This window comes from Herpailurus yagouaroundi, unplaced genomic scaffold (genome assembly GCF_014898765.1).
Source record: "Herpailurus yagouaroundi ecotype Mexico unplaced genomic scaffold, PumYag 185, whole genome shotgun sequence".
Taxonomy (NCBI): domain Eukaryota; kingdom Metazoa; phylum Chordata; class Mammalia; order Carnivora; family Felidae; genus Herpailurus; species Herpailurus yagouaroundi.
Genome location: NW_024412416.1, coordinates 24,490,802 through 24,515,789, shown reverse-complemented (window position 1 = coordinate 24,515,789; position 24,988 = coordinate 24,490,802). Strand labels below are relative to the sequence as shown.

The 24,988-nt window shown below is 35.6% G+C and overlaps 1 protein-coding gene and 1 long non-coding RNA gene across 6 annotated transcripts in view; one reads left to right on the top strand and one right to left on the bottom strand.

The window, feature by feature from the left end:
- The first annotated feature begins 215 nt into the window (after nt 1–215).
- The window catches only part of UBE3A (ubiquitin protein ligase E3A), a 91,751-nt gene continuing 66,978 nt past the window's right edge, over nt 216–24,988 (top strand). The window contains exons 1-5 of one of the 5 annotated variants that reach the window (XM_040493873.1): nt 216–319; nt 17,516–17,579; nt 19,721–19,840; nt 21,314–21,526; nt 23,050–23,094. In XM_040493873.1, the coding sequence (XP_040349807.1) occupies nt 21,375–21,526; nt 23,050–23,094 (197 nt within the window). In that variant the 5' untranslated portion in view covers nt 216–319; nt 17,516–17,579; nt 19,721–19,840; nt 21,314–21,374. Of the gene's footprint in view, nt 320–17,515; nt 17,580–19,720; nt 19,841–21,313; nt 21,527–23,049; nt 23,095–24,988 lie in introns of those variants that run through there. The other 4 variants (XM_040493874.1, XM_040493876.1, XM_040493877.1 and 1 more) reach the window with 4 other exon arrangements.
- LOC121042539 (uncharacterized) lies at nt 8,856–9,717 on the bottom strand. The gene is made up of 2 exons (XR_005796281.1): nt 9,603–9,717; nt 8,856–9,363 (listed from the first exon to the last, which is right to left on the bottom strand). It is a non-coding gene; the product is annotated as an uncharacterized LOC121042539 (long non-coding RNA).

The following is a 24,988-nucleotide window of genomic DNA, read 5'->3' as shown; positions in this document are numbered from 1 at the left end:
CCTCGGCTCCTCGTTGGGGTCGCGCTCGGAGCAGCTTACAGTCTAGCCCCGGGTCGGCGGGCCCCGCAGCTCTCTAGTGGGGACAGGCAGCGGCGGAGCGGCGGCTGGCGACGAGCGCGGGGTTTTATGCGGCCCCGGTGCCCCCTTTCCCGGCCTTAGTCTCCGGAGAAGGAAGCGCGGGTCCCGCATGAGCCCCGGCGGTGGCGGCAGCGAAAGGGAACGAGGCGGCGGCGGGCGGAGGCGGCGAGCGAGGGCGACGACGACTAGTGAGGCGGCCGCTTCTGCGAGGGCCACAGCCCAGGCGCGGGGGCGACAACAGGTCAGTGTGGCCGAGGACGGGGCCTGGGCCGGGGAGGCCGGTCACATTTCCCTTCGTTTTCTCTGTAGTCCAAGCCACCCTGCGGGGGCAAACGTAAGGACGCCCCTAAACCGCGCCGCGGCAGGTGTTGGGGACGCGTGGTTTGGAGGGGTCGGTGCCAGAAGTAGGCCTCTGATAGGTAGCAGCCGCTGCTGCTCCCGTAACTGTCAGTCCTGGCTGAGGGCCTGAGGGAGGGTTTTGTCGCCTTAGGGGACGCGAGCGGGCCCGAGGCGGGCCGTGCAGGGAGTCGAGAGTTGGCCCTCCTTGGAGCGGAGCTTAAGGAGCAGGCCCGGGCCCCAGGCTGAATAGGCCTGGCCTTTTTCTTCCAAAGGGGAGGAAGCCTCTGTTTTCGAGGTTTTTGCCCCGGTAGTGAAAAATGTTTAGACGTGTGCTTTGGTGGGTCGGGATTTTGGGGGTGGACTGGCGGAGAGGGGGAATGAAGAGGGAAATCAAGCCTAAGGATTGTGTTCACAGGTTATTGGGTTTTTCAAATTAAGTATGAGCTCTACCGGGTTTGCCAGAGATTCTGTTAAATGCAACCCTGCAAACAGTTGGCATTTTTTGTTTTCCCTTTTCAGTTGAGAAAATGAAAAGGACTTTTCGTCATGGCGTTGAGGTTTTGTTGGTAAAGTCAGAATTGAATGTGGCAAATGCTTTAGTCCGTAAAATTGTTAGAAATAATTTTAACATAGACACTCGTTGAGTTTATTCTTCAAAGATAATTTAGTTTCTGATTTTTTTTAAAACGTCCTATGAGCATATTAAAATAGAAGCATTACTAAATCTGTTTGGCATTATATTTATTAAGTGGCTAAGGTGCTGTTGAAAATGTAGACGAATGGCAATATGGGATTTACAGTCCAGAGTTACTCTCCATAAACCATGAGAGAATATGGATATGACCTATAATTTTCGAGTATTCCACTGCTTGCAATATTGAAAGAAGCAGGAAGTTTATTCCAGAATATTCTGGGGACCTGAAATGGAAGTGACCTAAAGTTTCTAAGTACAGCAGTCAAAAAAATTACCTGTCAAAGTCATTGTAGATACCCAGTAAATCTTAAGTGAATGACAAGAGGAATGAGAAGTGTATTTCATATCTCTGACTAGTAAGTATTCTTACTTGGAGTATTGTTGTGTAAATCATGTAAAAGAGTTTAGAATTTAGGAAGATAAAAATAAAATTTTGTCACAGTGTGTATACTTGAAGTTATTTTGGAATTAGATCTTGCTTGTAAATCTGAGCTATTTATCACATTTTTAATGAAATGAATACAGTATTAGTGATGGTGCTGATAAAACTAAAGAATGACCCAGAAGCCCTTTAAAGAAACTAGTAATCATGATCGCAAAAGTGAAAAATAAATCCAAGAAATAATGACCCTATATTTACAAAATTAGAATTGGAAACTAAGAAAGCCTTATTGTGTCAATATTTATTAACTAGCATTAATGTGCTAAGTGTTGTGTACACAATTGTCTAGACATTGCCTAGTTCCTGAGGAGTTTAACTTTACAGAGAGATAAAATTACAATGTTTTGATTCCTTTTCAGAGGTTTTGTAAGCTGTTTTTGTTTTATGTCTCCTAAATTGTACATCTTTTTCATGACTTACTTTTTTAAGTATACTTAATTAGAATTGAGAGGAAGACATTCTCATCCCACTTGTCCAGGTCATTTAACAAGATTAATTGGTTACTTACAGTGTCTTTGACATTTAACATTTAATCATTTGTATTTCTTAAACTTTAGGTCATTTTTAAAATTATCCCTTCTCTCTCACCTCCAAACCTCTCCCCCACAAATCTGAAATAATTTGCTGTTTCGAATAAGCAGTCGTTGGAATAATCCAAAACTATGAATCATACCTAAATTTTTCAACCCAAGCACTTGAAATGATATCTACAAATGCTTATTTTCTTAAATGATTATTGGTTATGTTCTTCAGTCACGTTGCATATTTTTGTTGAGACCTAAATTTGTATTGGTCAGAATGTAGAGACAATTTATATTAAGTACACATGCAGCTGTATAAAAATTAGTTTTCTCATTTTTATGAATGAAGACAAATTTTCTCTTTTTATGGTTAATTCAGGATAATAGAGTTTTGGCGGATTTTGACAGTTCCTGCTCCCTCAGTCCCCTACCCCCCCACCCCCAGTGGAAATGTAAAGATAAAATATATTCAAAGACATTACAGTATGTACAGTGAAAACAGCTTTGGAACTAGATCCCATTTTTAATTCAGGGCTCCCCCTAGTTGTCTTATCTTGGTAAGTTAACTTCGTCTTGGTGAGCTGCAGTTTTGTCCTCTGTAAAATGGGATGGTGAAACTAACTCAGAGTTGTTAATGAGGATTAAAGTTTGTAAAATCCCTAACACATAGGCCCTGAATAAGTATTATCATTTGAAGTCTTTCTACCCAGTTTTTTCTGATTGGTCTCAAAGCACCTTACATACAGGGAACTCTAGCATGTTATCCTTTACATGTTTTCATTCTCACTACCTGTGAACTCACTCTTTAAGGGCAAGGACTCCTACTAGTGTTTACCAGAAAGTTTACTATCCATACTTGAGTATGGATGAATTAGTTAATGAACTAGTAAATAGTCAGCTAACATTTATTGGGTACCTACTATGAGCTTGGTTAGGTGTAAGGGATACAAAGACAAAAATCATGTCTCTGTCTTTCGGAAGCTTATAGTCTAGTTACTCTGTCCATATTAATCCCATTTTTTGTGAAACCCTATCATGTAACAGAGCCTCATTCTTCTGTGCTCTTCTAATCTTAGGACAGTTCTGTTGGGCTCAACACTTTCCACCCGCAGCTGCTATTCTAAAGATTATTATTTTTACCCCTTTCTACCACTATTTGGCATATGTGAGATATTTCATATCTTTATATCTTGGTCCCTCTCTCTCCATCACCCAAGATCTGGCACATAGTGTGTTTGTTTGTGTGAATGGGTATATATATATAAAAAAAGAAAAATTGGCAGTTTCCTATGAATATTTTGATATTTTTCTGGGGTGATTATCCTTCTGTCTTCTAGATTTATACAAGGTTTAAACCTGAGTAGGACTATTCTCGAAGTTAGTTACTCCATTAATTTTACACATGAAGAAATTGAAGTGCAAAGCTTTAAATAGATTTTCTTAAAGTCACCTAGGTGGCAGAGCCAGAACCACAGTCTGAGAATATGGACTCTTTGTTCAGGACTCTTTGTACCCTATGGCACATGTTTGCTCCTACCTCTTGGGAGGAGTAGTTTGTGATTACACACTTACCTTCTGTTTGAGTGTTTTCTACACTATTATTAGAAGGATGACTTCACAAGATGCCATCAATGGGCCTTTTCTGACCATAACAGTGCAGGAAATGGAACTTTTTCTTCTTAGAAAGGAAAGGAAGTCAAGTAAAATTACAGTAAATAGAAATAGTATTTTTTTTTTACATTTATTTATTATTGAGAGACTGAACGAGACAGAGCATGAGCATGGGAGGGGCAGAGAGAGGAGGAGACACAGAATTTGAAGGAGGCTTCATGCTCTGAGCTGTCAGCACAGAGCCTGACGCAGGGCTTGGACCCACCAACTGCGAGATCATGACCTGAGCCAAAGTCAGATGCCCAACCGACGGAGCCACCCAGGTGCCCCTAAATAGAAATAGTATTAATCTATAAACATATTCTATGTTTAAAACACTTAAAGATACTGTGTAGTTTTTTTAATGAAATAACAGTACATAATTAGTCTCTGCTAACTTTCATTTTCATTTAACCTGAGAAATGTTACATATAGTGTGCTTTGATCTAAATTATCTTTAGCAAGTAAATATCATTGTGGATAATAAGTCAAAAAGAAGATTATTAAGTTTTAGGTCAATCTGAGAATGAAATAAAGCTCGTACCTTTTTTTGGAATATTGCTGTTTGCATATAGATTTAGCTGACAGTTGTTAACTGTTTGATTCTAAGCTTCATGACTGTGAACTCCCTAAAATTATATATAAAATTTTAAGTGTTTCAGAGTCTCAGCAGGTTCAGTGAACAAAAGCCACCAAGAATCACTGATGTGGAGGAAGAAGCACTAACTTTGGTGTCAGAAGATCATGGGTTCATTCTTCCCATCTAGCTTCTAGTCATGAGCAGGTCATTTATCTCTTAAAGCCTTTGTTCTGTTAACTTCTTTCAAGTGAGGTGATACTTGCTTTGTCTATTTCAAAGGATTGCTTTTCAGATGTGATCATTCTCAAAAAAGTGGAATAATAAAGTGACCTTGTATGATTTAGTGACTTGCCCTAAAAAACAAGTTGGTTAGTATTAAATAGGTGATTGGAACCTTGGTATATTTCCATGCTTTTCTCTATTAACATTTTTAATCTTTTCATAGAAGTATTATTTTGGAAAATGTTTAGTGTCTGAATTTATTTTAAATTTGTCAACTACATTTAAAATAAACAATAAATCTTAATAATTAGTGATGTATTCAGTATTATTAATCCATAGTCCAACACCTTCTGTAATTTGCTTTACTTTTGACCTCTCCTGTTAATTTGATAAATGGCAAGTGAATCATAAGGTTGACCTCAAAGGAAAAATTTTGGAGACATAGATTCTTATTGGATAAGATTATGCGAGAAGTTCAATCCTAGGAAGTCTGTGGAATCTATAAGGCATCACATGTGGATCATGGAAAAGAATCCTATGTAAGACTTTATTAAAGTCAGCATCTATGCTATAATTAAAAGCATGAAGGTAACATATGAACCCTGAACACTTACTATACAAGTAGGGTAAAATGTTCTTTAAATGAAACTCTTGGCTGGGCAGAATGGAGCTTAATGTGGTAACTCTTAACAGTTCAGTGTGTTGCGTACAGTACCCTTCTGAGGTCAGTTGAGGTTAGTCAAGCACAGATCCTTTTATATTGAAAATAAAACATGAAAAAAAATTTTGACCTGTTTCTTTGTGGTATGCAGGCTTATAGCTCTTTGTTAGTTCTTAATGTGATGACTTCTGCCTCCTTGTATCAAAAGGGATACCTTATCCATTTCAAGCTTCTAATAGAGTTCTACTCTTGAATGTGAGAAGGTAGTCTTAGCATTTCTTTTGTGGACTGTAACCACTATCCTAACCCATTTACTTTTATATTCTTTGTGATTCAGAACAAATTCTGACCCCCCCCCATTCAATATACAGACAGTATAGAGAATAATATAACAATCATGTATGTACCATTCAGACTGAACAAATGTCACATTTTGTCACTTCCTTGCTTCATCTTTAAAACTGGTGTTCTTTTTTTTCTTCTCACATGATACTTCTAGCACTGCAGATACCACTACAGGAATTTCTTCATACTGCTAACAAATTCTTTTATCAGATGTAAAGCATAATCCCATTCTTTGAAAGAGAAAGGATGAAATGCCCAGCAGTTTTTATTACATAAAGCTAATGGGTCATAGGGAGACATATGGGTATTTTCAGCTTAATAATTCCTTCAGTATTTTTTTCTTAGGGGTTCTATTTATTGTGACTCTTTGTGTGTATATGTGCCAATATTGATAACCTTATAGTGTGCTGTAAATAAGGATATTAAATATTTACCTTTGCTAAATATTTAAAGTTTTTGTTTTAGGAATTAAAAAAAATACATGTCTTTTGAGCACCTGTTTTATGTGATAAATCCCATTTAACACAAAGAGTAATTGGGTAACATTTCTCTTCTAGTTTTCTGAAGTGAGCTGACACTGCATCATATTGAATATTGGTTATAGAAACTATGCTGTTCAAGATGTTCTAAATTTAGAGTTTCTTACAAAAAATGAAAAGTTTCTTTCCGTAGCTACTTAAGCTGCTTCATTTATATTCAATATTTTACACATTTTGTTATGTTTGTGACATACTGCTATAGACTAAATGTTTACATCCTCCCAAAATTTATGTGTTGGAATTGTAACACTCAGTGTAATGGTATTAGGATCTGACGCCTTCTGGAGGTGATTAGATCATTAGAGTAGAGCCCTCACTAATGGGGTGCCTTATAAAAGATTTCAAGGAATTCCCTTGCCTTTTCTTCCATAGGAGGACCCAGCTAGAAGACAGCTGTCTGTGAATCAGGAATCTAGTTCTTCCCAGACATCAAATCTGCCAGCACCCTGATATTGGGCTTCTTAGACTCCAGAAATGTGAGAAATTTCTGTTTACAAGCCACCCAGTCTGTGGTATCTTGTTTTAGCTGCCCAAAATGGACTAGGACACATTCAACATGTTTAAAGAGCAGAAAAGGAAAATAGAAAATTAAATGGATCAAAGTTGGCAGCGAAGGTAGGGATGTACTGTGCTTGAGAGGATGGAAGTGCTTAAAAGTTGACTATAGTGTTGAAATGAGACCTCTTAAGTAGAATATGTTAAAAAAAAAAGGGGTAACTTTAGTCTTGCATACACATAAAACTAGATTTCTGCATTTCAGGTATTGTATATTCTTTTAATTCCATGATTGCCCAGTGTATTATATTTCAGATTATCTTCAAAATGAAAAAGTAAGGTCCTGTGGTCTCATTTATCTCAGTAGGGAGTCCGTTTACTCACCCTAAAATTCCTCTTCCATCTTTTGGGCTAGATGAAAGGCAAGGAGGGGTGAACTTAAAAATAGATGGGTCTCAACAGGAGAATAGGTAAGTCACTTATCTCAACGGAAATTAAATCATTTCTTTGCTCCTGGATTGAAGAGTCTATGAGAACAATAAACATTTTTTCACGTGCAGTTTTATGTATTTGTAAGTGCTTAATGAGTGAACTGCTTTCTTTTTAGTTTAGAACTACTTTTGGATATCTGCTGTGGGCTGATGAACTAAGTTTAATCAGGAGCAAAATCCTCTAGGCTTCAGAACTTTAAATAATTTTAAGTAATGATAGGACTAGGGGTCAGTCTGGACAGTAGACTAAAGACCTGCCTATACTGCAGTCCCACTTTACTGCTGATACCTGTGCTGTACTTGACAGGGTTTCCTAGGAGGGGTGTGTTTGTGTTCTCGATATTTCTAGCTGACATCAGATGTTGAGAAATTAAGGCTGCACTGTAGCCTACAAGTTTCTTTCTCTTAAGTGATCAAGATTTAATTCCCCAAAGTGCTATTTTAGACATGTTTAAAATTGCTGTGACTACAATAGTATTTATTTTATATTCTGATATCTTTCCTTTTATAAAGTAAGTAGGTTAGGTTACATTGTTTACAAAGTATTTAAAACTTACAGTAAATAATATAGCAAATACTCATTCAAACACTATCCAGAATTATAAATTCGGCCACTTTTGATTCTTTGGGAAGTAAATGCAGTCTTATGTATGCACTTATAGCAACATCCTCCCAATCTTTCCCAGTTCTATTACCCGCTCTCTACTTAAGGTAATAACTATCCTGAGGTTCTTGAGTATACTTCATATTCTTGTATATACTTCTACTGTATCCATGTACATGTATCCATAAGTGATATACACAGTGTTTTATGTTTAAAATTTTTACAAAATGGTACTGTATTGAACATAATCTTTCATCAGCTTCCTTTTAAAAAAAATACTTAGCATTTTTTGAGATCTGTATGTTAGTGCATATAAGTCTAATATATTCAATTTGCTGTAATGGTACTCCATTGTATAGATATATAAAATGTATGTATTTTACTGTTGATGGATATTTTGAGTTATTTTCTGTTATTAATAATGCTGGAGTGATTGTTTCTTTTTTATTTTTGGTGTAGGTGTTTGGGAAGATTCATTAAAGTGAAATTGCCTGGAATAGGTTGTGAATAACTTTAATTTTACTAGATATTACTAATTCTTCTTTAAAATCATTATGCAATGTATACTTTACCAGCAGCATATGTGCAATTCATTTTCCAGCATCCTAGCCCATTATTCATATTGTCACATTTTAAAATTTTAGCAGATTTGATGGATACGAAATGATACTTCATTTTAATTTGCATTTTCTTGATTATTAACTCTGGATGGTTGGTAAATGGCTATGAACTTTATTATTTTGGCTATGTTTTAAATATTTTATGAATTAAGTGTTTCAAAAAGAGTGAGACATCATAACAGCATTTATGTTATGTAAAGGACCTTGATAATCATCTCATTCAACCTTCTTACTTTACAGTGCAGTGGTGAAAGATAACAGAATAAGAATAAAATTACTTGTTGCCCGTTGTGATAGTGTCTTGTGTGATATAGAATCTCAACTTTGGATGTTAAAATCATGATCCTTTTCCTTTATGATTTGTATTTTTTGTTCCAGAAACCATCTTCTACGTTGTCTGCTAATAGTTGAGAGGTTTATGTTGTTTGATTTTTTTTTGCATTTAGGTCCCATGTGGGAGGGAGTTAGGAATCAATTTTTTTTTCACATAAGTTAATTGTTCCAACATTAAGTATTGATTCTCCATTATTTTTCTACTGTCATCTGTCATATGCTTGGGTTTGATTTTAGTTTGTTTTTTTTTTTTAATTTAATTTTTTGTCTTAATCTTTTTTAAACACCAGTACTACATTTTTTTATTTCACATAGTTCTATATTAAGCTTTGAAATCTGGGATTCCAGGCCTCCCCTTTATTAATTTTCAGAACTATCTTGACTCTTAGACTTTCATTCTTTCATAACTTAAAACTATTTTATCAAATTCCTTTGGGGATATTATTTGGAATTGCATTGACTATACATGGTTTATCTTGCTATTTATTTGATTCTTCTGTATTTTGCAGTTTTCTTCATAAAGGCCTTTTACACATGCTTTATTAAATTTATTCCTGGTATATGATTAAAATTTTTTTTGCAATATAAATAGCATCCTTTTTATTTCATTTGATTATTGCTGGTATTGATTTTGTAACCATCAACTTGGATAAACTCCATCATTTCTAATTGTTTGTAATTCTTTTGGATTATTGTGAACAAATAACAATTCTGTCTTTTCAAGTGATTGTTTAAAAATAAGTCTTAACCTTGTTACTTTTTTTTTTTTTTAATTTTTTTTTCAACGTTTTTATTTATTTTTGGGACAGAGAGAGACAGAGCATGAACGGGGGAGGGGCAGAGAGAGGGAGACACAGAATGGGAAACAGGCTCCAGGCTCTGAGCCATTAGCCCAGAGCCTGACGTGGGGCTCGAACTCCCGGACCGCGAGATAGTGACCTGGCTGAAGTCGGGCGCTTAACCGACTGCGCCACCCAGGCGCCCCAACCTTGTTACTTTCTATTTAAAATTATGCTTTGGCTTTCCGTTGCTTTTAGAATAAATTCAGAATCCTTTATTAGTCTAGGAAGTCTCACATAATCTAGATTCTTTCTCCTCCACAGCTGTATCTTTCTCCTCAGTCCCCATTGTTCAGAGCCATCTAACAGTAGTGACCTTTGCAGTTTTTTGAACTGTCTAACCTCTTTCTAGTGTCAAAGTCTTTGCCAGTGCATTTCAATTTTCCTGGAATACAGACAACAAATTTCACCTGTTCTTTAGGTCTCAAGGAATATTGCTAAATATTCCTAAATATTACTCTGGGAAGCCTTCCCTGAGAATCTCCTTGCACTCATTGGTTTTAGTGTTTCCTTGTATTGTGCTGTTTTTGAATCCTGCTTTTCCTGAGCAAGTACATAATCTCAAATTGCAATTAAATAAGTTCTTTAATCCTGACTTGATGACTCCATGATAAAAGTAAATGGTTCTCTATTTTATTTTATTTTGTTTTGTTTTATTTAATTAATTTTACTTATTTAAAGATCTTATTTTTTTTTTAAGTAATCTCTACACCCAACTTGGGGCTCAAATTTACAACCCTGGAGTAAAGAGTCTCATACTCCACCAACTAAGCCATCCTGATGTCCTCCCCACCCCCCCTTTTTTTTAATTGTATACATTCAGGCATTTGTGCTGGGTGAATGAATGAAGGTTCATGTACTAATTGATCTAAAAATACTACTCCAGTTGGTAACTGCTCAAAAGAATATAATTAGGCCACTTTGAGGTATTTTACTAGATATTAATAGAAAATTAAACATCTTCAACTTTTACGTTTTATATCCTTCAAGTATAGTCTTTAGAACAATTTTCAATTTTTTTTTTAACAGATGCAGATGTAATTAAAATTATATGTAGTAAGCATTCTTAAAAGCACTTTGAAGTTAAATTAGAAGCCAGTGGTCTTTTGTTATCCTTGAATCAGATTTTAGAGTTTATTTTTTTTAAGTTTATTGTATTTATTTTGAGAGAGAGAGAGCTCGCGCAAGCAGGGGAGGGGAGAGAGAGAATCCCAAGCAGGGTCTGCACTGTCAGCACGGAGCCCAACAGGGGAGCTCCATCTCATGAACTGTGATTTGAGCTGAAATCCTGTCGCATGCTTAACCGACTAAGCTCCCCAGCATGCCAGATACTTGAGTTAGGTGCTACATTTGATATGCAGAGGAAATAATAAATGTGAAAGTATATGTTCATGATTATTTCAAGGAAAACCCACCTACCTTTAGTTATTTCAGTGTCTTGTACTGTATGTCATTTTTTGGTGTGTGTGCATAAAATAGGCTGAAAGCATAATTCTAGGTTTAATTTTAGGTTAGACACTATATAAGATTGAACTCAAATGAACTATAGTGCAGAAAGAACCTGGAGGAAAATTTCACAATACTGTCATTCGGACTATGTGTCACATTTGCTTCTATTTTCAGATCATAGAATTCTTGACCAGAATATGTGATTTATATTTAAAGCCAGGAAATTGAGATAAATCTGGTAATTTAGAATTTCTAAAAGATTTCCATAGATGACACTTGATCTACTCTTAACCCATGTAACAAAACACTTAAGTAAAGGTACCTTATTAGGGGGAAAATTGGCCAATCAGGAATGTACATTTTGTAGTTATTCAGGTAGGTAAATAGGCATAACTTATTTAATTTATGAACTGTTCACAGAACCCAGAGGGAGGGGGAGGCTAAATGCCATTAGAGAGTTCAGTTCTTTTCCAATACACAGTAATTGTGATCCCAGAGTTCTCCTACCTACTCCTATATATAACTGTACAATCTAGATATGCAGCAATAGTATCAATTTCAAATATTGGGTTAGGTTATTTTCATAAATCATAAAACCATGAATTCTAACATTTCTGTATTTCCAGAAAGCCTCTTGTATTTCCTGGTTGGTTTTCCCCTCCCCCCCCCCTTAAGTATTGGTGCATAGAATTATTTTTGAGAGTGAGCAAATGCAGGTAGATAAAATGTATAGTTTTAGGTATAAAAATAAGTGAAAGTTTCTTCTTATTCTAAAATATAACAGCTGTTAAATGTTAGTGTAGAATAATCTAAAATTGGCCTGGCAAATGCCAAACAAATATATTTGTATAATTATAGATACATGTAGCTTTTTTCTTTTTTTGAGAGGTTTCTTAAAAATCACACCATATATTTTTTATAATTCCCAACTTTATTGAGATATAATTCACATACCATACAATTCATCCTTTTAAAGCATATAATTCAGTTTTAGTAATAACTGTATTTAGTATATTTGGGTTTTAGTATACTCAGTTGTACAACCACCAGGGCTGATTTTAGAACCTTATTATCCCAAAAAGAAACTCTGTACCTGTTAGTAGTCATTCCCTATTCTCCTGTCCTCCATCCTCTGGCAACCATTAATCTGCTTTCTTTCTATATGGATTTGCCTGTTCTGGACATCTCATATATGTGGAATCATAAAATATGTGCCCTTTAATGTAAGACTTCTTTTACACAGTATTATATTTTCAGGTTTCACTCATGTAGCGTATAACAGCACTTCTTCTTTTTTTATGGCTGAATAATATGCTATGAATATATGCACTGTTTATTCAGTTGATAACTATTTGGATTGTTCCCACTTTATGGTTATTATGAATCAAGTTGCCATGAACATTCATATATAGGCTTTTGTGTGGACATATATATTCAGCTCTGTTGGGTATATATCTAGAAGTGAAACTGCTGGGTCATAGGGTGTCTATGTTTAACATTTTAAGCTGCCAAAGTCCTCCAAAGTGGCTGCACCATTTTACAGTTGACTCAGCAGTGTATGCAGGTTCTTTCTGATAGCACTACCTCCGTTCATTGTCCCTTTATCTTAGTAATTTTTATGGGTGTGAAGGTATCTCTTTGTGGTTTTGATTTGCATTTGCTTAATGACTAATGATGATAGAAACATTTCATGTGCTGATTAGCCCTCTTTGGGGGTGGATCTGCACAAATCCTTTGCTATTTTTTAATCGGGACTTTTTTTTTTTTTTTTTTTTTGAGAGAGCTTCTATATACGAGAGTGGGGGAATGGCAGAAAAAGAGAGGGAAAATCCCAAGCAGGCTGCACGCTGTTAGTTAAACTCAGAGCCCCATGTGGGGCTCGATCTCATGAAATGTGAGATCATGACCTGAGCTGAAATCAAGTCAGCCGCTTACCTGACTTAGCCACCCAGGTGCCCCTTTCTATTGTTGTGTTTTAAGTATTCTTTATATGTTCTGGATACAAGTCTCTTATCACATACATGATTTTCAAATATTTCTCCACATTCTGTGGGTTTTCTTTTCACTTTTATGGTTGTTATCTTGAAGCACCCAAGTTTTAAATGTCCGGTTTATGAATTTTTATTTTGTTGTCTTTGGTGTTGTTATTTAAGAAACCATTGCCTAATCTAAAGGTTATAAGGATTTATGCCTACTTTCTTCTAAGAGTTTTGTAGTTCTAGCTCTGTATTTAAGTCTGTCATCTGTTTTGAGTTAATTTTTTGTATATGGTTTTGTTTAGATTTAGATCTGTATTGCATTTGGCATGTCCTTGGATATTGTGTACACATATTTACCTTTTATTTTTTTTTCCACTTGGGTAGACAATTCTCTAGATCAGTTAAGGGATCCTTTCTTCACTGATTTAAAATGCCACCTTTTTATATGCTACATTTTCATAAACCAAAAAAAGTTTATTGAAGTATAATTTATATCCAATAATGTATGCCCATTTTTAAGTGTACAGTTTGATGTATTTTCATGCATATATGTCCTGTAACTGCTACGACAGTTAAGAACTAGAACATTTAAATTACTCCCCAAAAATGTTCTTCCTAGTCATTTCTCCCTCTTAGCTCCAGGTAACCAACCATTGCTCTGCATATTAGTTTTGCCTCTTCTAGAGTTGCATATAAATGGTGTCATAAGTTATATATTTTTCTTTCTTTGACTTTGTTCCTTTAACAAGTATTTGAAATTCCTCCATTTTGTATTTATCACTTTTTGTTTTTTAGTGCAGTACAGCTATGCCCCAGTTTGCTTATTCATTTTTCTTTTTTTTTTTCTTTTGGTGAACATTGAGATTTTTTCCAGCATTAGGCTGTTGTGAATAAACACACACTTTGCGTGTGTCTTTTTGTGAACATGTTTTCATTTCTCCAGAGTAAAAACCTTAAATTGGAATTACTAGATCACATGACAAGTTTATGTTCAGATTTATAAAGAATTGTTTTTCAAATTGTTCTATCATTTTGCATTTAGCATTTGATATTTTCAAGTATCAGATGTTCTGATGGGTGTGTGGTGGTATCACATCATAGTTTCTTTTTCTGTACAGTAAAATGTACGTAAGATAAAATTCATTACTTTAACCATTTTTAAGTGTACAGATCAGTGGCATAAAGTATATTCATGTTGTTGTGCAGTCATCACTCTTACTCATCTCTGGAACTTTTTCATTGTCCCAAACTCAGATTCTGTACCCATTAAATAGTAACTCTCCTGCTCCTGTTACCTTCTCCCTCCCTCCAGCCTTTAGTGACCACTCTTCTATTTTCTGTCTCTAAGAATTTGACTATTCTAGCTACTTATGTAAGTGTAATCATACAATATCTATCCTTTTGCTTCTGGCTTGTATCATGTAGGGTGATATATTCAAGGCTTACTCATGTTACAGCATGTATCATTTTCCTTTTTTAAGGCTGAATAGTATTTCATTGTATGTAAAAATACCACAATTTGTTTAACCATTCATTCACTGGACACTTGGGTTGCTTCCTTCTTTTGGCTGTTACAAATAATGCTGCTGTGAATATGGATGTACAAATGTTTCTTCAAGTCCTTGCTTTCAGTTCTTATATTTTTGGTTCTTGGGTATCTACTGAGGAACGGTATTATTGGGTCATAGGGTGCTTCTGTGGTTTTTTGCCTTCCCTGTTTTCCCAGATTGTCAGAACTCTCTATGCACTTACCATATCTTGTGTTTCTTTACAACACAATTATGTATTGCAATTACATTATTTATTGTGGTTTTTATTATTTGTGCCCCTTTTGCCCATCACATGAGGACAAGAGATTATGTCTAGTTTCTTTACCACTGTGTCTTTATCCACTTGATGTGCACTCAAACTCTAATACACTTTTTATATTGAGATGTAATTGATGTATAACATTGTATTAGTTTCAGCTAGCAGACATTTTTTGAATGAATGATTAAGAATTTGAAGGTTAACAAGTTTCAACCCACACCGTGGTTATGCTAAATAAAAATGAGAGGAAGAAAATAAAGAGTGGCAGCGATTTTTTCATTCTGTATCTAGAAGGACAGCAGGATTGGGCATGTTGGAGTGATTTTTTGGGAAATAATGGAGTTTGATTATATGCTAATGATACTTCATGCATGCATGTGTATCAGTGGTAATTGAGAGTAGCAGGCTTATCACAACTTGAGAGATAGAGACTTAAAAGATATAGAGTTGGGTCCAAAGTATAGGGGTGCTATAGAAATGGATGGCATTGCACAGAGAATTAATTTAGGTTAAGAAAAGGGGCTAGTGCAAGAAACTTTAGTGGCCAAGAATGAGGGGTAGGAAGATGAACTAGAAGAAGACCTAGTTGCTGTCACAGGTAGAAGAATATATAGGTGGGTACAGCATTATGGAAGCCAGGGAAGGTGAGTACTGGTGTGAAGTGCTGCAGAGATAAAATAGGATTAGAGGCCACAGGATTTAGAATACACAGGAATGATGATGACTTCTGTAAGAAAAATGTCAGTAGGTGGAAGGTTTTGTGTGTAAGCAGCTGAGATAATTAATAATGGTTTTCAGGTCTTTCCAGCAGTTAAAAGGGAAGAAAATAAGGAACTGGTACTCAGGGGTTAATAGAGTTGAGGGGATTATGTGGAGAGTACGGTATGAAAGCAGTATTTAAACATTTTGTTCTAACAACAGAATGGATGAGGACAGTCTTTGGTCAGTTGTGAGATTTATAAATTTACAAAGCTTAAGAGTTTCAACAAGTAGCTTTACCCATAAATTTAAGACATCATAACCATTGTTCAAAGAAGTGCTGAGGGAACACACAAAAAAACGATAGAAAAGGTAGTCTGTGAAATTAAGTTTTGACCTAGGTTAGAAGGAAATGAAGGAAATAGGCTATTGAAGAGGAGATGAAGGACATAACAAATGTAATAATATATAGACACAATGTATATAGGTGGTGTGCATATATAGAGTGTGAGGGTTAACAGATGGACCAATTTAAGAGTAAATGAAAATGTTAGAGGGGCAGATGAATGTAGATGGATAAAGGGTAGATTACGTTTTTATTCTTAGATTATTAGACTGGGCTTTCTGGAGAGGCACACAGATATAAATAAAATAAAGGCACTAAGTCTTGTATTAGGGTGCTAATGGTTAAATTTACAGGGACTACCTAACATTTCTGGGGCTTACAGTTTCTCTTATCCTGTATCACTCTAGATTTGATGATATATTTTCCTATGATTATGTGTTCCCAATCTTCTAAAGCAAGGTATTTCACATTTGGATCTGTGTGTCACCTGAAATGTGTATTAAAAATGCAGATTCATGCTCCCCCACTTTATGCACCGAATCACAGTCTGAAAGTAAAGGTCAAATACCCATTTTTTGCAGATTTCTCTAGTGGAGTCTATTTTGAATACATTGAGACTTGGTTCTCTAAGATCTTAAAACTTTTTTAATATAAAAAATATATGCTGTGTATTCATTTTCTACCATCAACCTAGAACACTGGGTGGGTGTTTTTTTTTTGTTTTTGTTTGTGTTTTTTTAGTATATTTATTTTATTTTGAGAGAGCACAAGTGAGCAGGGGAGGGCCAAAGAGAGGGAGAGAGAATCCCAATAAGGCCCTGCACTGGTATCGAGGATCCTGATGTGGGCCTTGATCCCACAAACTGTGAGATCAGGACCTCAGCCAAAATTATTGGATGATTAACTGAATGAGTCACCCTGGCCTGCCCCAACCCGACCTCCTGTGGGTTTCCTAATCTTTGGGAGTTGGTTTCTTCATATATGATCAAAGGAAATGATTTAAAAGACTGCAGTTCTTATTCCACTGAGAAATGCAAAAGAGTTAAGAATTTACAGTGATTATTTGGGTACATGTTTTAAGCTCAGAATTTGGTTTTTGATGGGTCAGGGTATTTTTTTTTTTTTTTTTTTTGATGAGTTAAGTTTTGATAGACATGTTACATGTTTGATTTAGGAAATAATCATTGCTGCCATGTGTTGAGCTCCTTTTTTGTGCCAGGTAGCATTGTCCTACATACTTATAAAACATTTTCTCTAAAACTCACAACAACCTGACGCCTGAGACTCAGATATGAAAGAACCTGCCCAAGGCTGCAAATCTAGGGGGTAGTGGACAGATGCTCGTAAATATACCTAATATAGCAGATGCTCATAATATGTTAAGATGCTACATATTATGAGCATCTGCTATGTTAGGTACATTTATTTACCTATAGCTAAATTGCTATAGGTATCTGAAGGAATTAGAGGCATACAGTCAAACAGTTTTCATGTATTTTCAGCCCTTTTGGAGGGAGGGAAGAGTAAAGAAATGGCAGACTCTAAGCTCTGTGGATGAATATAGGAAACATGGCTCTGCCAGAGGAAAGCAGTCAGGGAACAGGGCCTGTCTAACCACCCTTGCATGCAGCCTGGCAAAAGCATTAGGGACACTTGTCTCTTGGTATGTTTTTGGATATTCATAAACATTACAAAAAATGAATTTTGGGGAAGATTTTTTTTTTTTAGTTTATCCAGTTGTCTATGTGAAAAGAATTGAGTGAGGTGTTTTATATTTTAGGTTAAAAATCTGTAAGAACCTGATTTTACAATTCACCAGCTCCTCAGAAGTTTGGCGAAATATGGTATGTTTCTGTTTTATTTTTTGGAATTCAAAATGCATGCATATCTTAATGTCATAGTTAGAATAAGGAGAAACATTTTCAGCAAATTTGGGTGCCTGCTATTTTTAAAGCATTGTGCTAGGTGGTAAATCGCTGTGCTACCAGGTAGACTATAAGGGACAGAAATGAGATTCTGAAAGAAATTAGAAGAGGTTAGGATGCTGTGAAAAGTGAAATCTTATGCATGAGAAGATTGAAGGGGACAGGTTTGGCTGTTAAGTTGTGAGTTAATAATAGCTTCCATTTGTTAAGCTCTTACTATGTGCCAGGCACTGTTCTGAGCAGTTTAATATGTTGGTTTGTGCATCCTCAGGACAGCCCTCTAAAATAGACACTACTATTGTCTTACTTCTCTCTATGAATGAAATGAGGCTCAGAATGGTTAAACAACTTGCCCAAGAGTTGCCATCTAGTAAGTGACCAAACAAGGACTTGAATCTAGATTGGCTCTGGACCCTATTTGTGCTCTGTTAAACACTGGACCTCATATAAAAGCGGACCAGTAGAGAGAACTTGGCTCAGTAAAATACAAATAGCTCTTTAATGAATTAATTTACCTCAGTTGATCACTCGAGGTATTTTAACTTTCTCATATATTATGTTTACAGGTTGGAAAGTTAGACTTCTTTGGGGGTTCTGAAATCAGAGGGAACCCAAGAGGGAACATTGTTCATTTCAGGGATGCCATTGCCTTTTTCTCATGTAAACTCAGGAATATTCTAGGCTCTCATAAGGAGACAGGTAGCTATGATAGGGAAGTCTAGAAAATTGGATTGTTTTGTCCAGGGCATAGAAGTCCCATATATTTGGAGTTCCCTAAAATTACTTGTATATACTAAGGCCAACCCTCACCCTTATCTGAATTTGAAGCCCAAGTTCATAGGCTGCTGTAGAGGTATGGACTCAAGATTGATATTTCAACTCTTCTCTTGGTATTCTCAGATACCTTACTATTTTATATTGGGTTCTGGGTCCATGCTGGTAACCGCCTTCTGTGGTTGTTTATTGCCACTTTGGAAAGGTGTCAACTATCAAGGGTATTTTTTCCTCCCTCTTAATTTTCTCATTTTTCCTTAGTTCACTTTTTGGATTTGGCCTGGATATACAGTTTGGTAGGGAAATCAAATAGAGGAAAAACTAGTTGCACAAAATGAGTTCTCAATACGGGGATATTTCAGATGTATGTCTTTGCCAGAACTATATAGGATTAGGATGCCTGATAAATTTGAGCCATGACAATCAAGAAAGTTGTGCTAAAGCCAAGTAAGGGGATCAAAAGATACTAGGTTGAGGGAGGAGAACATGTTTTTGTATCTTGCCAGTCTCTTTGATGGAATTGAATATTAGTGGATTTATGGCTGAGAAAGAATAGAACGCTTTTTTCATGGAGTACCCAAGGGGTTTGGGCTGTTAGATTACCCTACTTAATGTAGAGTAGGTAGGACTAGACTTTGGGTGTGTGTGTGTGTGTGTGTGTGTGTGTGTGTGTGTGTGTGTGTAACCATTAAGCATTTGACTACCTGGAAAACTCTATGACTGTTAGTCTCATTTAAACAGTTGCCATAATAGTGGGATCTCAATCCATATTCTGAATCTTTGCATACACTGAAGTTAGGAAACTGTATAGTAAAAACTAAATCAAACCAAAAAATTCTAACCCTGGATAGGAAGTCAGTAGATCTGAGTTTTAATCCTAGCTTCAACACTAATTCTAAAATCTTGGGCAAGTCAGTTAATCACTCTAAGTCTGCTTAATTTGTTTTGGTTTTTGTTTTTTCCTTAAATTCTTATTATAGTATCTGCCCTGATTAGGTAGAGCTGAAGTTGTCCTGAGTCTCAAACAAGACACTGTTGACCAAAGTGCTGTGTAAACTGTAACACTCTGTAAAAATACAAGAGATTATCACCACACTTTATCAAGTGAAGAGATCATTTAAGGAAAAAAAAATCTGGAAAATAGTCCTTAAAAGCATTTCTATAATAATTACTCTTCTGATGAATGTTGAATTGACACCTGATTTGAAGCTTTGAAGATAAGTTTTTGAACAGTGAATTGGATTTATATTAAAGTGTTCTAACTAAAGATTTGTTTAATTTATTAGAGTTATTAAACCTACGCTCAGATCAAGTTAGCAGCTAGACTGGTGTGACTACCTGTTTTTAATCAGTGACTCAAAGCTGTGATCACCCTGATGTCACCGAATGGCCACAGCTTGTAAAAGGTAATTTTGAATGTTATTTTACAGCCTTTAAAAGGCTGTTATTATAAAGTAAAATATGTTTTGTAAGAAATGAAGAAAATTATAGTTGGCAGGAACAGTGCAAATAGTAGAGCTTAAGTGGTAATGTTCTTCTCCATTTAAATATCCTTCCTAAAATATTTTATGCTTCCCCTGACCCCAGATCTATCTGTATAAGTAAACAAGAAAGTATTTCTCAAAAATTTCATGTTTTTAAATAAACCTGTTTGAACATTATAAAAACTATAAAAAAAATTCTCAGTATGCATTTTAAGATGTGCCTTTTATGTGGTAAGAGTTTTAACTAAAATACTTCTAGAAATTTTTACAACTTCAATAAAACTGGTATAATTTTCTCTCCTAGATAGTTATCGTGGAGGTAGAAGGAGTGGCTTGCTGGCTGGACAAGCTGCACCCATTATTATTGGAAGTGATCCTCCATTTGAATGTTCCAGCTCATGCTGCACTATCTAGATTAGTAGGCATTTTGTGATCAGTTTTCTGTGATCCAAATCAAGGCCTAAAATTGAGACTCTTCCAAGATTTTTTCTTTTCTAATGTTACTTATTGTTTATTTTAAAGTGTCTTTTCTGGTTTGTTATTCTGACAAACTAGGTTAACTTAAGTCAATACTTTTTCTTTTTTCTCCCCATTGATAATATCCTGAACATGTACTAGATCCTTACTTCCAAAAACTTGACAGTAATGAATAAAAATGCTTTAGTGGCCAAAGTAAAGCTTGGAAACTAATGCTAGATGTTAGATATTTCATAGTTTGAGAGTCAGAATCATAATTTTAGGATATTTTTTGGTAAATTATTTAGAATATTACAGAAATACAAGCAGAATGACTAGAAGTTTATTCAAACATATACTATTATGCATTGCAAGAAAAGCGTTTGCTAGTTCTGTGTATATTCACTTTTCTCTTAATTAAAAAAAAATTTCCATTTTGAGTAGAAAACAATTTGGGCTAACCATGTTTAAGAGACCGAGGATAGATCTGTTTTTGGGTAATACTCTTTCAATCCTTTCTTATTTTGTCCTTCTGTTAGACCGAATTGGTTTAAATTGCTTGGTTTGACTTATAAATGGTTTTTAGTAGCTCACTTGAATATGTATTAACTATATAATAATTTGCTGACAGTTTGATGCTAATGTTTACATATTCTCTTGTTTAGGGAACAGAGATTGGAAAACAGAGTGTAGTTACCATTTGATGATGTATTTAACGTCTATCTCATTTCTCAAAACTTTGCAGCAGTTATATATTGTGCTTCTAAGACTTGAATTTGTTTTCCTTCTTGCTTGTGTCTTACCTTTTTGCAATAGTATTTTAATTTTCCTGTCATTGTGTCCTCATTTTTTTCCCTCTCTCTTTCTCTTTCCCTGTTAATTTTGAAAGTTTTGCCGCCTACGTGTTTGAAAGCTTCTAATCTGCCTCTCTTCCCTTAGTGCCAGCAGGTTTATTTTTTGTTTTGCAAGCCTGCTCTGCCTCCTTACAGTATGACATCTGATGCTGGAGGGTCGCACTTTCAAAAATGAGTCAGCTGGTACATGGGGTTATCATCAGTTTTTAGCTCTTCTGTCTGAGACATACAAACAAGTTTGGAAGCAATCTTGGGGTACTTACCCACAAGGCTGGTGGAGACCAGGTGTGTCACAAAGGTGATTTGCTTGCTCCCTGGGGGAGAGGGTGGAGTGAAATTTTTGCATTTGTGTCAGTGCCAAGTCACTGCCACCTCCAGCATGCCCCAATTTTTAGTTCTAATATAACTTTGTGCAAAATTGAAAATGTGAATACACTGCAAAGAGGAGCTAAAATATTTGAGCTGCTGGAGTCTTTTTTGTTCTTATTTTTTTTTTTTTTTTTTTTTGTTTTTTTTTTGGCATTCTTGTCCTTGGACTATGAATGAACTACAGTGAGGGGTAATTTTGAAAGTCTGGTAAAGAAGTGAGATTTTTAAAAGCTAAGAAATGTGGAAAACTGTTTATTTTTGTTGTTTTTTTCTTTTTCTTTCTTTTCTTTTTTTATTTTGCTGGTGGCTCTGAATTTAAGATTCTTTTGTTAAAGGTCAGAATTAGAAATTTCAAGTCAGTGATAAATTCACAAATCAAGTCCTTATATTGTCATTTTAGATATTTAGCTTTTCATCTCTAAAAATTTTGAGAATTTGAGTGTTAGAAATCAATATTATGTTGATTCACCTTAGTATACACTGACCAATACTGTTGATGAAACCGAATAGGATCACAGGAATTTATTTTTTTAACAGCATGGTGGGAATAGGCAAAATTGGTTCATATCTCAAAATGAAAATAAAATACTTTTTGGTGTAACTGGCAACTATTTATAACTGAAGTCAGTTCACAATTATCTGTAGTAAAATTTTAATATCCCCGGTTGGTACACTTTTGATACGTAGTGCATCTTGCCGGTGTATTTTCAGGGAAAGTTAATTTCATTGTTAAACCAAGATAATCATGATTAGAATGGTAAATCTGACTTAAAGTGTCTCAAAATTCCCAAGGCTATTAGATTTAAATTTAAATTATCTAGAGCAGAAGTTGGCAAACTTTTTCTTAATGGGCCAGATAATAAATACTTAGGCTTTGTGGGCTATATATCCTTATCAGAGTTTCTCACCTCTGCTCTTGTGGTGTTTTGAAAGCAGCCATAGACAATATGTAAATGAATGAGTGTGGCTGTATTCCAATAAAATTGTACAATAGGCGCCTGGCCCAGGCCTTAGTTTGTTGTCCGAGGAAATAGTTTGCTGACCCCTGATCTAAATATAGTTTGGGACTGTGAATACTAGTGAATACTTTTGATATTATGGATAAGTAGTAGTTGGCTGTAGAAAGTTTCGTAGTTGTATGTTTTTATTATAAATATTGACTTTGTGAATAATTATGTTTTATTATACTGCTTTGTATGTTGGTATCTAAATATAGTGTTTACAGTTTTCCTTAAAAACAATGTGCTGACTTTTTTATTAGTCCAGCTTTTATAATAAATGTGTTGAATGGCAGTCTGACTTGATCACTTTTTTCTTCTGTTGAAATCTTTAGTTACTTTTAAAACTGTTAACAATTAAATCTTGTTTTCAAATTTGTCTTCTAAAATAACATGTCTGCCCTTTTTGGAATATGGAATATTCTGCTTAACTTTCCTCAATTGCATTTTACAGATCGCCAGGAGAACCTCAGTCTGACAGCATCGAAGCTAGCCGAATGTAAGTGTAACTTGGTTGAGGCTATGGTGTTTTTTAAGTTAACCTAGATTGCTTTAAAGGTGTCATGTTATTTGACAATAATTTCCAGTTGTAAGAGACTAATACATTAAAAAAAAAATTGGGAGAGAGGAATGTGCCTACTATTTTTCCTACCAAATAAATACCTCTAAACTTTGGTAACATGGTACTAGATTTCTCCTTTTAAGTGGATAATTGTATACTCCTGGATTGTAATGTCTTTTTGGTCACCTAGAAGTTGTGGAGAAATAGAGAGGGGAAAGAGGTTAACAATCACTTATTAAATACTCACTATGTATAAAGCAGCTGGTGATGTCTTGTGGCTACAAAGATGCATAATAATTAGTCCCTAACCCAGATAATTTTACAGTGTACCTAGTAGAAAGACATAGAAGCAAATCATCTTTTTGGTAGAGTTATACTGAGGATGCAACAGGAACATTAAGGAATACCGTGTTACCTAGGTATTCAAAAGGAACCTAAACCAGGTGGCAGGGAAATAGGGGTGGCCAGGGAAGGCCAAATTAAATCTTGAAGTGTAACTGGAACTTAGGTAGCCAGAAGCATAGTCAGAGTTGTTCTAGGCAGAAGCATGGGTAAAGTTATAAAGCTGCATAGTGTGTGTAGGGAACAGTAGGCATTTGAGGATTTTTAGATCATAAGTAGGAAAGTGAAAAATAACACCTGATAGAGAAAGGGCCTTGCCAGCTATGTGAAGGGCCTTTGGCCTGTCTCTCATAAGTATCTGGGAGTCAATAAAGAATTTGCTGAGGAAGAGGTAGTAACCTTGTTAGACATAGGTTTTTAATAGTTTTGGCAGCAGAGAAACAGAATTGAAGAGAAGTCCGTGGTGGCAGGTGACCAGAGCTTCAGCAGTTCAGTCAGTGACAGCCCTAAGAAGGGCAGTGAATAGGAATTCAAGATAACGTTCTCTGGATTTAAGAAAAATATTTAGAAAGTGAAATAGTTAAGACCTCAGTAACTAGTTGTAAGAATTTAAGAAGTTTAAGGTAAGGTAACAGGAAGGTGGTAATTATTGAAGCAAGGTTTTTGAGATAGTAAGGGTTGAAATGAAGAATATAGGTATAGGGATTGCTTTGGAATAAGAGCAGAGACCCCTATCTTAAACTAGAAGAAGGAGATAAAGATGGTTATGTAATGTTAAATGTGTTTGCAGATGAGAATAGGGGAAGTCAAGGTCTTTTTTTTTTTTTAAGTTTATTTATTTTGAGAGAGAGAGAGAGAACGAGAGAGGGAGGGGCAGAGAGAGAGGGAGAGAGAATCCCAATCAGAGTCCACTGACAGCATGGAGCCTGACATGGGCTCAGTCCCATGAACCGTGAGATCCTGACCTGAGCCAGAATCAAGAGTCAGATGCTTAACTGACTGAGCCACCCAGGTGCCCCAGTCAAAGGTCATTTTTACTTGGAGTATTTTCTCAGTAAATTTGTATAGGTCTGCTACACCACTGTTTATTTCTCCTTTGAGATGTTAGTAGACACTTCTTGAAAAGGAGGTTCAATTGTTGAATAAATTTGGGAACTACAGAATTAAACAGGTTTCTTTACTGAAAATAGTGGAATACTTTAAAGTGCTGATGTACATTGTGAATCTCCAAAAGGGATTGTAAAATGTATTTCTCAAATTTATGTGTCCATGTAACGTTTTCATCCTATTTTTTTTTGTGGTAAAATACATGTAACATTATTTTTTAAGTGCAATTCAGTGGTATTTAAGTACATTAATATTGTTGTGTAGATTCTCCACAACTCTGTGCATCTTGCAATGCTGAAACTATATCCTTTAAATAATAACTCCCAATTTCCCCTTCTCCCCACCTCCTGGCAACCATCATTCTACTTTCTGTTTTGACTAC